This window comes from Dendrobates tinctorius, unplaced genomic scaffold, assembly GCF_039654945.1.
Source record: "Dendrobates tinctorius isolate UK_male_01 unplaced genomic scaffold, ASM3965494v1 ptg000214l, whole genome shotgun sequence".
In the NCBI taxonomy this organism is placed as follows: domain Eukaryota; kingdom Metazoa; phylum Chordata; class Amphibia; order Anura; family Dendrobatidae; genus Dendrobates; species Dendrobates tinctorius.
The window spans coordinates 4,261,811-4,277,604 of record NW_027361881.1 but is presented as its reverse complement, the minus strand read 5'-3'; the positions used below and the strand labels follow the sequence as shown (position 1 = coordinate 4,277,604).

Genomic DNA, 15,794 nt, shown 5'->3' with positions numbered 1-15,794 from the left:
TCTAATCACATTTACAGGAAATCTTTGGAAAAAAAAAAAAAGAGGCTATGCCTCCTGCATCGCTCATGGCCACAAAGGTGAATTCTATAGATAATTATATTTGCAGTAAGATCTTACAGGTTAAACGTCACAAAAATCGTTTGGACCCTAAACATTTCAGGACCACAGAACACCAACGCCGTGAGCCCTGAGTCTTCCCGTAGAAGCCACTCTGCTCAGGACCGAGTCCTTCCATGTCTCTAATGAATATTAATGAGCGCAGAGAAAGAGAAATTAATCTGCCTGATCCTCAGATGGCTGCGTCAGTAACGATATGAAATCTAATTATTCCTTCCAATATTTCTAAGACCCTCGAACAGAGCGCTGGCGCTAGTCAGCTCTGGCTTATCGCTGCGATGGGCCGCGTGTTCCCGGCACGATAAAGAGCCGGGCACTGCTGATGATGCAGAAAAGCCCTCATTGTCAAACACGAGCTGCCTGCCTCCTTCACCTTCTCCTGGTGCTGCTCAAAATGCTTTCTGGAAAGTACGAGGGCTGTGATGTCACAAGCAATTAGGAAGAACTGGGGAAGAATCGTTGTCTGCACTCGGGAAGAGACTCGTTTGCATTTGTGAAGATTTGGAAATATAACATTATTCATTTTTCTTGATGGTATAAAAGTGGCGCAGCGTAGAGACAACAGATCCGGTGACTGCGGTGCATTGTGTGGGTACAATGCCCATGTACCTCTGCAGCTGCCTATATCACCACAGACGCACACAGGACACCTGTGCATCTGCCGGAAAATAGCGGGACCCTTTTATAGGACATTGTGGATAACTTATTATTGGGACCTGGTGTCTAGTAAATATACAACCTAAATCAATGTGCACGTTATTATAGATGACAATATACTAGAGATAAGCAGAATTATTTTTACTACCTTGGTCTAGTGTCCAGTCCAGTCCTCTGGGGTGTATGGACCACGACAGTGTTTCTGAGCCAGCGATCCTCACCCCATCATCCTGGGCACATTTGCCACTTACTACATCCTATACTATGACATATGCGGGGTGCCGGGGACGACGGGCAGAGGATCGCTGGGTCAGAATTGAACACCGCCCTGATCCGGCTACCAAGAAAAGTCAAATTAGACGCCAAGTGAGGGTAGTCCGAATCATTCTGCCCATCTCTATACCCAGGATCCTTGGAGGGGTGGAAAAATACTTGCAGGAGTGCAGGATGGGGAAGCTGTATCTTTAAACCTTCCCCCATCTCAATGTCTGTGACAAGATGTGTTGTTTTCTTCTGGAACAAAGAGGTCAGTGTCTCTGCTCTGAACTTTGTCTGATACCATCAGAAACTCTATCTAGACTGCATCCGCTGCGCGGCTTATCCAGGGAAGGGGCTTCTGAAGCCTGGCACAGTTTCCAGGAGCCAGCGCTGCAAAGGATGACCCAGAGGGAGGGGGTACGGCCCATTTTACATATATGTAGGGCAACTACAACAAAAAATGAAGTGATGCTCAGCAACTTCATGTGCAGTAGATAGTCATTGCTCCAGAGAATGGTCGCAATTCATCCATTTAGACCATTCATCTATAGCGGCTACAACGAGAGGCACATTGTGCTAAAATACGGCCATAGTGACCTCCCGACATTAGAGAGAGAGACCTACAGGGGTCTCTCTAAAACGGGAATGAGATTCTAAACCCTGAAAGGAAAAAAATGCCCAATGGAAAAGGATACCAAGCACCAGTCCAAAACTTATAAGGCTCCCTTCAAATTTTGTCCCGAGGCAATCATCTATGTACGTACAATCCCACAAACGAGTAGTACAACCCACAAATTTCATGTCAGCAAGTCTCTTGTAATGTGAACAGTGGCTGCCAATCTCAAACCTGCAGCCAATATTGTGCAATGAAATGGAAATGTGTCACTGCCACAGATCAGAGGATTCAGGTGCAGAAGCAAATGATAAACATGTATTTCCAGAGGAAATAATTTCCAGATATACAGCGGAGGATGTGGTACAGAGATTTCCTGATTCCACCATTTCTTATGGTGCACGGCTTTTCCTAAATCGCTCAATAAAGAGACTTTTGCTGTTTATCCAAAGCACCGATCGGCCGAAGTCTGTGCCAAGGGTTGCACTAAACTAGACGGCGTCCTGGTCCGAGCTGCTATAAGATCCTAGGACGCTCCCTTCACAATAAAGATGGCAGCTAAAGGCAGGACACAGCCCAGTGTAGTGCAACCCTCAGCACAGACTTCGGCCGGACTCTGCGGTGGATAAACCACAAGAAAAGAACGAATAAGAAAAACAATTACACTACAGAGTCATTCAATGGAAATGAACCTTAACTTTCTGCACTTTCTAGAAGGATGGCATCATGTCTTATGGCTGTGATATACTATTGCAATGCAGTTCTTCAAAATTAAGGCAAAATTGCAGCATTTTTTGCTTCTAATCTTTAAAAAAGAATGGCAAAACAATGCCCCCCATGCTCACAATGTGTGACCCCACATGAAGTCTATAGTAGATTTTTGCAGAATTATAGATAGGACAGAGTCCCTCTAAGTGGCTGTAAAAAATGGGTTAATGTGGACCCTGGCAACCTGTGAACAGGGCTATCTCATCAGAGGATGTGCGACAATTAGAGAAAATGGTTTTCTGCCAAGAAGGAGAGCGAGAGAAGCAAAGGAGGAAGTTTAAAGATACTTAAAGTGTTAAGGATGGCCCTTCTCCATCCTGCCTCTCCTAGGAAAGCAGGGGGGGGGAAATGATGAGCTGCAAACCATCAAGACACCCGATAAGGGCCGGGGCGAACGCTGAAAACACCAGTGAAAATATTTAGACAATAAATGAAGTATCGTGACGGCAGGACATTATCAGAGAGGAATCAATCACTTGGCTGTCTTATGTCTCGACTAGTGGCGCCACAAGATCATAACACCCCGAACAGGGGAGATAAGGGGTTAATGAAGGATTTCATTCTGAGCAGATAACGGACTCAATCGCTATCACAAACCCAGCTTGCTCTCGTCTAAAATTTCGAGCTTTAACCTTAAAGCGGCGGAGATAACGCCCCCCTCCCCTCCTCGTCTTCCCCCTCTTTGTGCCAGAGATCGAGAAGCTCAGATTTTGTTTTATATTTGACTTATTTCACCCCATCAGCTGACATTCAGGTTCCCTCCCACAACCCCCCCAAAAAAATAATTTGTATCTGGAGATATCGTGCCCCCGCAACAACAGAAGCATTTAGTTCTTAATTGGGACATTGCGGATGTTCTGGCGCCAGATGGAAATATTCAGAGTCCCTTTCAGTGTTGCACACGTCCACATGACACAGTTGGGAGAGGGAGGACATTGCTAAAGAGAACAATATTCATGTGTTACCGAATACTTGCATCTTAATTAAATGCAATCATTATAAGAAAGACGCATTAAATGCTCCCGAGCTGAGCGACATCTGAAGATACAAGAACTAGGGGTGCAATGTTTGGGTGTGTTCACACAGCACACACTTTCCATCCAGATTTTTTTGGGCGGATTTTTCTGCGGAGTTGCAGCATTGAGGATGCAATTTTGCAAAATTTAATCTACAGGAGGCAGAGAAAATCCACAGAGGAATTTGACCTCCACAATATGAAAGTACAAAGTGCACGCATCTTACAAACGTCAAAAATGTTTCTCCAGTTGGGGCACAGCGCCCATTTTTGGCATTATTTACGCCACTTTTTATCCATAAATTATGTTGAATTTTGGGAACGGGTTTCCTTCCCCATGGTCCGACCCAGCTCATTTCGCTTTGACAGAATAGGCAAGGACTAAAAATGTCAAGTCACAACATTTTTTGTGCAACTTCGAGTTGTGCAAAAACATTGACATTTCAAGGTGTTTTGCAGCAGAATTTCCGGGGGCTATGTTTGCAGCCAGGAAAATGTACCCATAGCAGGAAATTCACCTGATGGGGGGGGAAACAATGTCATCTGACTGGTAGACTTCGGTATAATGTTTTTTTTGTCCCTGCATAGAATAACAATCTGCTGCACTCTCCATGTGGATGAATATTTTGGAGGTGTACGTCAGGAAATCTTCAATGCACTGCAAATGCAATGTGAACAGACCCTAAAGACCCAATATAGTTTACATAGCTGTCAGATGACCGATCGTTAGGCCGGCAGCTATGTAGCATGACTATCTATGAAAGAGACACTGTCAGACATCTCTGGCGAAAGCTTGTGTCGCCAACACAGTTCAAAATCAGATATTCCGCCAACATCACTGGTCATTAGAGAGTCAGGGGGCCCCCAAACAGACTGTCTGATGAACTCGTGGATATTGTTGGATTTGGCCAATGTTACTCTAATGTGTACGGGGGCATTAACGCGGTAAACCGATGGATGGAGTGTCCTCTACAATTATGTGCAGAACAACCCAAATTTGTGTCTCCTTGTATCCGGCAGCTGACCACTGAGATTGGAGCGTGGTCAGAAGATGGCACACAGGCAATCCCTTTATCGCCAGCCTCACCAGTATCTAGTAATCACTCTCGCGCAGGTCCAGGTCCCTTCCAGGCTGTTCACTCCTACGCTGCGTCCATTACCCATCGCTGTGTGATTGCACCATGTCTTACCAGGTCTGTCCGGTCTGGAGAAGACGACGCACCGCTGAAGCTTCCTCTGTACGGCCCCCATGTAAAGCCTCTGAGGATGTTGCTCTCGGCTCGAACCTGACTGATGCCATCGGGCGATGGGATCTCCAAAACCAACTCCTCTGTGAAAAAAGAAGAAGCAGGGTGAGCATTTTACCACCTATATAAGCAGCCATGTGGGGTTATACTGTGCGAATAGAAAATCCATCACTGATCATGCAGGGAAATAAGAACACTGCAATGAGCAAATCCCTTTAACAGGCCGAAAGGGTGGGGGGCTGATTATTATTGCAACATCACAATTACAGCTGAGCGTAAAATATCAATGTGAATCCTTTGTTAACATTAGGTTAACAGGAGAGCAGCGAGGTCGGGGAGCTCATGTCCAGCTGATAAGGCTCCTGGCCTGACACTTTCCATGTCAAAACATCCATCTATCTTCTCTATATCAAACCCCACCAAGGAAAATACACAGAGGCCCAGATAAGGCGGGCTGAGCGAGCTGGAGGACACCTAACAAACAGGGCCGCCGCACAGTAGCAACCGCAGCAGTTCGGTTCCCAGGCTGCTTGGGTGCAGAGACACGATTGTCAGCTCCTCGGTGCCTCTCTGTAGCGTATGGAGAAAGCACGGCGGTGGTAAATGCACGAGTAATGGAGGGCTGGTGAATAACATTGTGGATTTATATCATTATTACGGCACAACGATTGCAAAAAATTTTAATGAATTGCGAATAGTAAAACAGAATTTCTTCCTAGAAGATAAAAATCCTGTACGGGGAAAGCTGGGTGACAATAAGCGTGGCCGGCAAAGAGACTGTCACCCTGTTCAAAAGTCACCCGCAAAAGTCTGAAAAAGCAAGATGGTGGCCATAATCATTGTCAGCACAGCTTTCTCAGAATATTACGTGATATTAGATAGTATTTTTATGCATTTTCCGTCACGTGGCGTTCAGTAAACTGTATCCGTGTAAGAGTTGGAAAAAGTGAACATCACCTGTCAGCATTATCTTCCGCTTTCACGGTCTCAGTGCACGATATGGACGCCCCGGAGTGCTGGAACGACCGCAGCTTTATCCAAGATAGGCTAATACCGCGGCTCTGCACGAAGCGCTGACCCCCCCCCAGACCTTCGCTCTCTGATCCCCCTGATAGTTATTTTTCTCTGAGCTTGTAAAGATAACGCTGATCTCGCCGTCATTAATATTAAGAGCACTCAGTGAGCGAGTAGTTAAAAATAATCTTTTTTTCCCCCGATTATCACAGGAGGCAAAGTCCGCTCTGAATCCTATCTCTGTATCAATAGTGTTGGTTCTCGGTGACTCCGAACCACAACAAATACAGTCCCCCGTAATCTAATCTCCCATCGCACTCCAGCATCTGATTGGCCAGCGCCAGCCAGCTGGTCTGCGTATTATCAGACTATTTCCTATCACTGGAATCATTAAGTAAATGTTGCAGGTAACTGGGGCTGTTTGTCACTGATAAGTCGCTCTGAAATGAAATAATAAGAGAGTCAGACTATTAGCGGGTTTCCTGGGAGAGGCAGAAGGTCACTGGGAGCCTTGGTATAATGCTGACGCCGCGTTTACCGCTGGGTGGGGGGGGAGCAATGATCAATCAGGAGGAGGACGAGCGGCGCTGATCGTGTCCGGGTTTAATAAGACAATGGGTTTCACTTGTAAGACATGGAAGTGGGAATCAACATGCTGCAAAACAAGCAAGTCAAAGCGAGAGTGCAGTGCTGACTTCTACCACTAGGTAGCACTATTGGTTGCCACTGTCAAAAAAAAAAAGAAAAGGGAATTGGGGTAAATATCCAGAATATAAGAGGTTCATTTCTATAACACGTTTGACTTTATATGAGATGAATGATCAGTTCTACCAGGGATTAGAGGTCCCTTTGAAAATGCAAATTGGACAGACTTTTCCAAAACCCATTCATGCACCTTACGTGGAAAAAATAATCTGCAATTGATTTTAGGCTATAAGTATTTTCAGATTCGCAGCATGCCTGATATGTGGACGAATTTAGCAGTAGTTTTTTTTAATTTTAAAACCAACAGATTCAGCAGGTGAAGGGTTAATTCCAAAGAGGTAATGGCGCAGGATATTCCCAGGAGGGTTGTATTCGGCGGGGCATTTGCTGCGTTATTTAAAAAGAATCGGTCTGGTGTTCCCTATCAGGTAATTAGCTGCCCAGGTAGAGGGAAACAATGGAGACGGGCAGAGGACTAACAGCCCAATTACACTTCCCCAGCAACAGATGGAGCATGAAGGAAGAAGGCACCAACAGTGCTGGGGCAGCGCCAGGAACAGGCACTTAAAGGGACAGGATCCCAGCGGCATAAACTTTTCTATAGATAAGGGGGATAGATTTTTTTTATTTATTTATTTTACTCATTTACATAGCGCCATTAATTCCACAGCACTTTACCGACATTATTGACACTGTCCCCGATGGGGCTCACAATCTAAATTCCCTATCACTATGTCTTTAGAGTGTGGGAGGAAACCCAACCAAACACAGGGACAACATACAAACTCCTTGCAGATGTCCTTGGTGGGATTTGAACTCAGGACCCCAGCACTGCAAGGCTGCAGTTTTTTACTCATTACCACGGATATCCCCCCCCCCAATATCATACACTCTAACCTGCACGTCTGCCGACAGGAGGAACCGGACTCCCACATGTGCTGTATGGAGCGCCAGTGACTGCTGCGCCATACAATTCCTCCCCATGGATGAGCTAGCAGGAACGCGTGGGCTAGTGGGTCAGCCGAAAGAGAGGTCCATCCAAAATTGCTTTAAAGGGAACCTGTCATGATGAAACTAGTCTGTGCTCTGCAGGCAGGATGTTATGGTGCAAGAGGAGCTGATCAGATCAATATAGAGGTTTGTGGCAAAAGTTTTAAGTAAAACTTATATTTTCTACACTGAAATCCTGGATATTTGTACGGTTAAGTCCAGTGGGTGGTCCTAGTCATTTATTGACAGCTATATCTACATGCAGAGTCCTACAGGAATGACTGTCAATTACAAAGTAGGACCACCCAGTGGACTCCTCCATACAAACACCAGGGATTTCAAAGTGTAATATACAAGTTATAATGAATCTTTTTCAGCAACCGCTCGGCTCCTCTATACCCGGCTGCCCACAGATTGGACCGCAAGTAAAACCTGACAGATTCCCTTTAACCCCTTTACTCCTGAGGGTGGTTTGCACGTTAATGATGGGCCAATTCTTACAATTCTGACCAGTGTCTCTTTATGAGGTAATAACTCTGAAACGCTTCAACAGATCTTGGCGATTCTGAGATTATGTTTTCTTGACATATTGTACTTCATGTTAGTAGTAAAATTTCTTTGATATGACTTGCGTTTTTCTAAATAACAGAAATTTGGCAAAATTTTGCGGTTTTCAAACTTCGAATTTTTGTGCCCTTAAAACAGAGAAATTTGTCTCAAAAAATAGTTAAAGAATATTTCCCACATGTCTAATTTACATCAGCACAATTTTGGAAACATTTTTTTGTTAGGAAATTATAAGGGTTAAAAGTTGACCAATTATTTCTCATTTTTACAACAAAATTTACAAAACCTTTTTTTATAGGGACCGCCTCACATTTGAAGTCACTTTGAGGGGTTTATAGGGCATAAAAATCCCAAAAGTGACACCATTCTAAAAACTGCACCCCTCAAGGTGATCAAAACCACATTCATGAAGTTTATTAACCCTTCAGGTGTTTCACAGGAGCAGAAGCAACGTGTAAGGAAAAAGTGAACATTTAACTTTTTAGTCACAAAGATGATCTTTTCGCAACATTTTTTTTTACTTCCACAAGGAACTTATCTAAGATGTGTGATGAGCACTTTGAACCCCCAAGTGTTTCACAGAAGTTTATAATGCCTGGGCTTAAAAATATAAAATCATATTTTTTCCACAAACATGATCTTTTAGTCCCCAATTTTTTTATTTTCTCAAGGGAAACAGGAGAAATTTGACCCCCAAACCTGTTGTCCAATTTGTCCTGAGTACGCTGATACCACATATGTGGGAAAAAAACTACTGTTTGGGCACACAACGGGGCTCGGAAGGGAAGGAGCGCCGTTTTGGAATGCAGACTTTGATGGAATGGTCTGCGGGCGTCATGTTGCGTTTGCAGAGCCCCTGATGTCCCTAAACAGTAAAAAAAAAAACACATCATTTTGGAAACTAGTAAGTACATTAGTAGTGCATGGAGGTATGGTACAGTTTGAAGCAATCTTTCATACACAGGCCAGGTTTGTGGGGGCAGGTGTCACATTGATAAATGGAGTCCTTGCGTACTCCCCTTTTGTAACACACACGGTACCTCTTTTGCAACCTTCCTTTTTTTCCCCAGTTTGCGGGACCTTCCCGGGAAATGCTGACCTGGTACGATACTAGCACCTTCATTTCCGGAAGTACTGGGGCCTTTCTGATTTCCAAAGATTAAGGCCTTAATTACTACCTACTGGAACTGAAGGTACGACGTATCGGTTTGGCGATAGGAAAGCGTTAAGCATTGCCATTTGTACGATGTGCACTGACAGCTTTTTGTACCACATCTTGGCCTTTTTCAAAGCACTGTACGGCTGCAAGAGTTGATCGGAGAGATTAACGCCCCCCATGTTTTTGTTGTACCCCAGTACACAGTCCGGTTTGCTGACCTGTGTAGAGGTACCTCGTACAATGCCGAGAGTGCTGCCATCACCGTATATGGTGGTCAAGAAAAATACATCCCTCTTGTACTTGACTACCAGCAGGTGGTCGCTACATTGGACTCTGCTGTCACCTCTTCTGAGCATCTGCCCAAGTAGCGTTTTTGGCATGCTTGTCTGATTTTTGCGGTATCTCGCGCAGAGAGGGATTTGAAGACTGGGACGCTGGTATAAAAGTTATCAGTGTAGAGGTGATAACCTTTATCCAGCAGTGGGTGCACCAAATCCCACACAATTTTCCCACTCACTCCCAGGACAGGTGGGCATTCAAGGGGTTCAATCCGGGTGTCCTTCCCTTCATAAACTCTAAACCTGTGGGTGTACCCTGAGGTGCTCTCACACATCTTATAGAGTTAAATTCCATACCTGGCCCTCTTGCTGGACAGGTACTGACAAAATCTGAGCCTTCCCTTAAAATGAACTAAGGACTCATCCACGCAGATGTCCCTTTCGGGAACATATACTTAAGCAAACTTTTTGTTGAAATGTTTGACTGGCCGAACTTAGAACAGATGGTCAAAGGTGGGGGTCATCTCGTGTGGGACACTGCATTATCGGTATAATGTAGGAATTTGTGGATGGCCTCAAAACACGTCCTGGCCATGAACATTCGGAACACTGGAGTGTTGTACAAAATATCAACACTCCAATATTGCCCAAAGTTCTGGCTTCTTCAGGATCCCCATGTGAAGGACCAGGCCCCAAAAATGCATAATATCAACTACATCTACAGGAGACCAGTTGGAAAATGATGAACCGGGTTTTGTGTCAAAAATTGTTGAGCATACAAATTAGTTCGGCCCACCATGAGGTTAACAAAATCCTCAGGGAAAAAGACTTTGAAAAAGTCTAGTTCTGTGAGGCCGGTGGTGTCAAACCTGATTCTGCTACAAAATCAGGAATCGGTGGCTCATAATTTTCGGGAGGTGAGGTCCATACGGGGTCCGCTGGATCAATTTCTGGAATGGTGGTCGCTGCTTCATCTTCTGTCCTGGGACGTCTGCGTGGCGGTTCAGCAGGACCTGAGGAAGAAGATGAGGAGGAGGAAGAGAACGACAAATCTGAAAAGTAAAGTAATGTGGGATCCTCTCTCTTGCTATCAGTGTCGGAGGCAAGGAAAGCATATGCCTCCTCCACTGAGTAGCGCTGTTGGGATGACCGGAAGGGACTTTTTTTTTTATGAATATGGTGATTGTGTCAGTACTTTATTTTTAACTGTGTGTGTGAAGGCGATAGTGCTTGGTGTAAACTTTTTTCTGAAAAGAAAAAGCTAAAAGAAAAAAAGCAACCAGGGAGAAAAAAAATGTCTGTGAAAAAAAAGTGTAAAAGAGCAGACACGAGCTCAGATGAGTGAACTGCATCACTTATCAAAGTTCGGCGGCTCCTGGATGTGCCACAGGGGGTGGATGAAGAGAGAACGGCAGGGATCGGGGGTCAAAACACTTAATTGTTGTCTCTCTTCGTTCTTCTGTTCTTTTGAAAAAGGGATTGTGGTGTCACAGGCTTCTGTGGCACCACAAGTCCCAGCAAAGCAGCAGATCCTGTCGTGTGACCGCTCTGCAAGAATCCTCAGCTAGTGTGAGGACCTGCAGTGCCACAGACCGGACATACCACTGCTCTGACCTGTCATTGGTGTGACTGATGATGACATGAATTACACCAATCAGAGCTGGCCCTGGTGACCCTGGAAACAGCCTAGGATCGGGGCTCACAGCTCCAGTCTTAGGCAGGTCACAGTGGGGTCACACCGCGGCTGTGGCCTGTGATTGGCGAGAGCGATGTAATCAATAATTGTGCCAATAAGCGGCTCCAGGCCATGCCTAGGATCGGTGCTCTAAAGGGCTTGTCTCACATAGCAAGATCACTAATGCGTCACTGATTTTGTGACGCAACAGCGCCTGTTTGGCAGCTTACTAGCGATCATTTAGTGACGCACCAGCGATCCCTACAGGTCGTATTGTTGTCGGGATCGCTGGTACGTTGCTAAGTGAAACGGGACCCTTACAGCTCTGATCAGAAAAAGGGGATTTTGACAGATGTTCAATAGAAACATTTAAAATTGTGTGTGTATATATATATATCTCTATCTATATCGCCTAGTGGAATATTGGTCAGGTAACCCGCTATGGGGTAAACGGGTCACTGCTATGCCCGAACTTATTTAGTCTGCATCTTTGTAGATGGTCTGGACAACTCGTAGACAAGAAACAAACAAGAAAAAAAAAAGCCTTTTAATTAAAAGTAAACTTTCCACGCGGTGGGTGTTCAGTATTAGCGGGGTACATCTGAGTGCAATTTTTCCTTTCCTCTTGGGTCAGATAATCCAGCACAAAACTGCAAGATAATAATATAAAATCTCACCAGAGCAGAAGGTTAGGTTCAGACGAGCACTGAACTTTATGGACGTGACTGGCTCCATGTTCTTGTCAGATGGGTGAAGGAACTGCCTAATATTTACATGCACTGGTCTAGTCTGTAAAATGGAGCAGACTTGTGCATACTGCACTTTTTTTCCCTTAGTACACTGACTAGAATTGATCCATGTGCCTTCAGGGTGCGGATGAGGACTGTAAATATATTTGTGTGAACATACTCCAAGGTGGAGTGGGGTGCGGGGTGATGTGGCATGAATAGATGCTGTTTTGCGGTCATATAGCAGAATAGGGCCTCTGTGCAAGAACAGTATTTGGGACATTTGCAGTCAAAACATTTTACCTCTTGGATCTCAATGGGCTTCACAGGTTGCACCAATGACATGTCCGACCCTGCATGCGGCACAATATTGCTGATCCCAGCCTCATAGATCTCTTATGATTAACAGACATTCTGGATACAAGTTATAGTCATTAATTATGTGTTAGTGCAGAGACTCTCCGCCATGATCTTCACCCCAGAGGAGGAGATGGAGATGATGAGATCAATACTTTAGGCAGTGAGTTTGTAGACATCACAATGTGCCTCCTTGGGGGACTTGTGTTTGGAGTCACCCCCGCTCCGCCTCGGCTGTGATCACAAAGCTTAGAAATCACAATTCACATTTATTGATTTTTTTTGACACAGCACAAACTGAAATGTTTATCAGCGCTGAACTGTGACCTCCACTAATAGCTCCGAGATCTCCGCACCATGAGAAACGCGGCACAGATAGTACAACCGGATTAGGTAGAATTTTTTACCTGCATGGGGGAGGGACAAATAAAGCGGAACAAGCAAAAAAGTAACGAGCTAGTGAGATTATATAATAGCAGAAATCAATATGCGTTCAGAGTGTTATTAATGATGGTCGTGAATGTTACGGAGAAGCAGTGTTCATTGATTATGGGTGGAAGATCTGCCTAGTTGTACAGTCACTGAGTAAATATCCAAGGAAGAGACTACTGATCTACAGTGAATGTTCAGACATGATGTCCAGACATTGCCATTACACTGTCACAATAATGCAAAGATTTCTATCATTTGTGACTCCCCCCTCCCCCTCATATCTCTCTTTAGGACCCTCCACTACTAATGGCAGAATATTTCCTCAACCTGCTTACTGGTACAGAAAGCAGAAGACATGGCTGATGGGGGCTGGCCTTCCAAGGATAGCAGAGCCTCTATTCCCAGGAAACCGGGGCAGGAGAAGGAAGCAAGTGCAGAGCGATTAGCTCCGTGCCAGATACGATGAGCAGTCCTGATATCCTGTGCCGGAAAGGGGGAACCACATCTCTGATGTCACCCCAGCTGTTGATAGCCAGAGGATGACTGTGAAAAATGGGACTTCAGATTGTGAGAGCCGGCTGCCAGCGGGGCCTTGGACACTCGAGGGTGCCTGGTCCTATTGTCCTTAGCATTGATATGGACTCCAGATAACTTGGTCATATTCAGGGGACCGAGCAGCACATGGTTATTCTTCATCCTGAAAACTATGGGGTTAAAACCAGCATACTGTGACCTGGCAGTCATACACAAGTGGGGCTTCCATACATGGTATAGGATGTACCCAACCCTGACAACGTGCACACATCGACCCATGATATCACACTTGCAGTCTCTAATTACGCTGGTAGCTACAGTCCTGGAGCAAGTGACTTCTGGGGATCAGTAGCCAAGCTTCAACCACTAACTGGTTTACAATGCTCCCCATTAACAATAATAATAAATTTTATTTTTATAGCGCCGACATATTCCGCAGCACTTTGCATTTCAGAGGGGATTTGTACAGACAATAGACATTACAGCATAACAATAATCACATAGATCATAACAGATACCAAGAGGAATGAGGGTCCTGCTCGCAAGCTTACAGTCTATGATGAAAAAAGGGAGACACGAAGGGTGGGTGGTAACAGTTGCCCTGATTGTAGGGACCAGCCATAATGTTAAGTGTGTAACAGTACAAACACAGAGGGCTAATGGATGCATAAAGCATGTGGGAACATGATGCGGGAAATCTGGTTATGGTAAAACTTTTGGCTGTGCCACACAGGGATAGATTAGGTTAATGTGTTGAGGCGATAGGCGAGTCTGAATAAATGCGTTTTCAGGACACGCTTAAAATTGTGGGGATTGGGGACTAATCGTATTGACCTGGGAAGTGCATTCCAAAGAATTGGCGCGGCACGTGTAAAGTCTTGGAGACGGGAGTGGGAGGTTCTGACTATTGAGGATGCTAACCTCAGGTCATCAGCAGAACGGAGGGCGCGGGTAGGGTGGTATACTGAAACAAGGGAGGAGATGTAGGGTGGTGCTGAGCTATGGAGGGCTTTGTGGGTGAGGGTAATAAGTTTATACTGAATTCTGGAGTGGATGGGTAGCCAGTGTAATGACTGGCACAAGGTAGAGGCACTAAGCATTTCCATGAGAATCCCTCTGCGCTGCTTCTAAACATACAACAAACAAAAAGATCATCGGGTGATCGTGTGACTTTTAAGCTTTCTTAAAAATCATTATTCTTGCCTGCACATTGCCATGTGAAAGCAGGACACGTGCTGCCGAGAACATGCTATTCTACACAAAGAACGATCACACTGACGATCATTCTGTGCCCTTGAAGTTGTGGTCGGCCATCGAATCAGGCTATTAAATGACCCACGATCAGCTTTCATGCAACACGTCGTCATTTAACGTCCACGATAATGTGTATACCATTGTGTATATCCAGTAGTATACAACCACACAGAAGACTTTCATACAGCAGAGGAAAAGGAGGGCATATGGGTAGGTTCAACTGTAAGTGCAAAACTGTACCTACCCCAAAAAACCCGAGGTCATTGAGATAATCGATTGTTATTTTATGTGTTCCTGCCATGACTTAAAGCTAATTTTGCATGTTGGGCATTTGGAGCAGATTTTTCTGCATCAAAATCTCTGCTTGTTGCATGTGGATTTTCATGCAGATTTGTCCAAACTTTTACCCTTTCCGTTCCATTAAAACGCACCCTGGTTCTGCACAATGAATTGACATGCTGCAGGTTGTAAAATCTGCACTGTAGGTTAATTTCCATGAAGAATTTTTCAGCAACAAGAAGTTGCAATCTCACTTCACTGCACACAAATCTGGACCGAATACACCATAAGTGAAAGTGATTGGGATCAATGCAGATGAAATCTGACTTCTATATAAAGAGGTTTTGCCTCCCTATTAAAAGTTTCTACACGTAATATCCCACCATGTCAGACCCATTACAGAACTACACAATGACTTGTGCACTGCTATGGCTGCTGCTAAATTGCCTTCTAACCTATGAATTCAGCAGAAGAATAGTTTCCCTGCTTTTCCAGGCTCCCGAATGGTAATTCTGCTTTTTTTTCTACTGTATTAATGCTAACAGTACAAAGTATTCAGGAGTCTGTGGCAGCCATATTGCTTCGGACTCAGCTTTCCAAGAGACAGATATACCAAGATATGGCTGAAGGGAATTATCTGAAAACCACAGGGTCTTTAAGGGGCCGTCACACAAAGCGATATCGCTAGCAATATCGCTATAACGTCACTGGTTTTGTGACGCAGCAGCGATATTGCTATCGCTATGTGTGATACCTCCGACCGGCTCCCCCGCTGGTTATCGCTGATCGTGCGAGAACGGCCTGGGCCATTTCTCGTCGTCAGCTTACTGCTGGGCTTCCTGCTGTGGTGACGAGCGACGCGTGGACGCGGGCGGGAGGACGTCTTCATCGCCTCGTCTGACAGGTAAGTAGTGACCGCTGACATGTCACTGGTGAGATCTGCCTGTTTGGCAGCTCACTAGCGACCACTTAGCGATGCACCAGCGATCCTGACTGGGTCACTTAGTGTGTGACAGTACCTTTACAGGAGATTTTTCTTGAGGCTCATGTAGGAATCTACTAAGTTTTATAAAGTTATAGGCGTATTCACAGCTGAAAGTTCCCCCTTTATTTTTTGGATATGGAGTGTTAATCTAAAACAAATACT

The 15,794-nt window shown here is 44.9% G+C and overlaps 1 protein-coding gene and 1 long non-coding RNA gene across 2 annotated transcripts in view; one reads left to right on the top strand and one right to left on the bottom strand.

Moving 5' to 3' along the window:
- LOC141058743 (uncharacterized) overlaps positions 1–13,538 on the top strand; it is a 152,791-nt gene extending 139,253 nt beyond the window's left edge. The window contains exon 3 of the long non-coding RNA XR_012222288.1: positions 12,872–13,538. This is a non-coding gene — a long non-coding RNA (uncharacterized lncRNA). The remainder of the gene's footprint in view (positions 1–12,871) is intronic.
- ZFPM1 (zinc finger protein, FOG family member 1) overlaps positions 1–15,794 on the bottom strand; it is a 128,833-nt gene that overhangs the window by 19,353 nt on the left and 93,686 nt on the right. Inside the window, exon 5 of the mRNA XM_073554930.1 lies at positions 4,619–4,758. Within this exon, the coding sequence (XP_073411031.1) occupies positions 4,619–4,758 (140 nt within the window). The remainder of the gene's footprint in view (positions 1–4,618; positions 4,759–15,794) is intronic.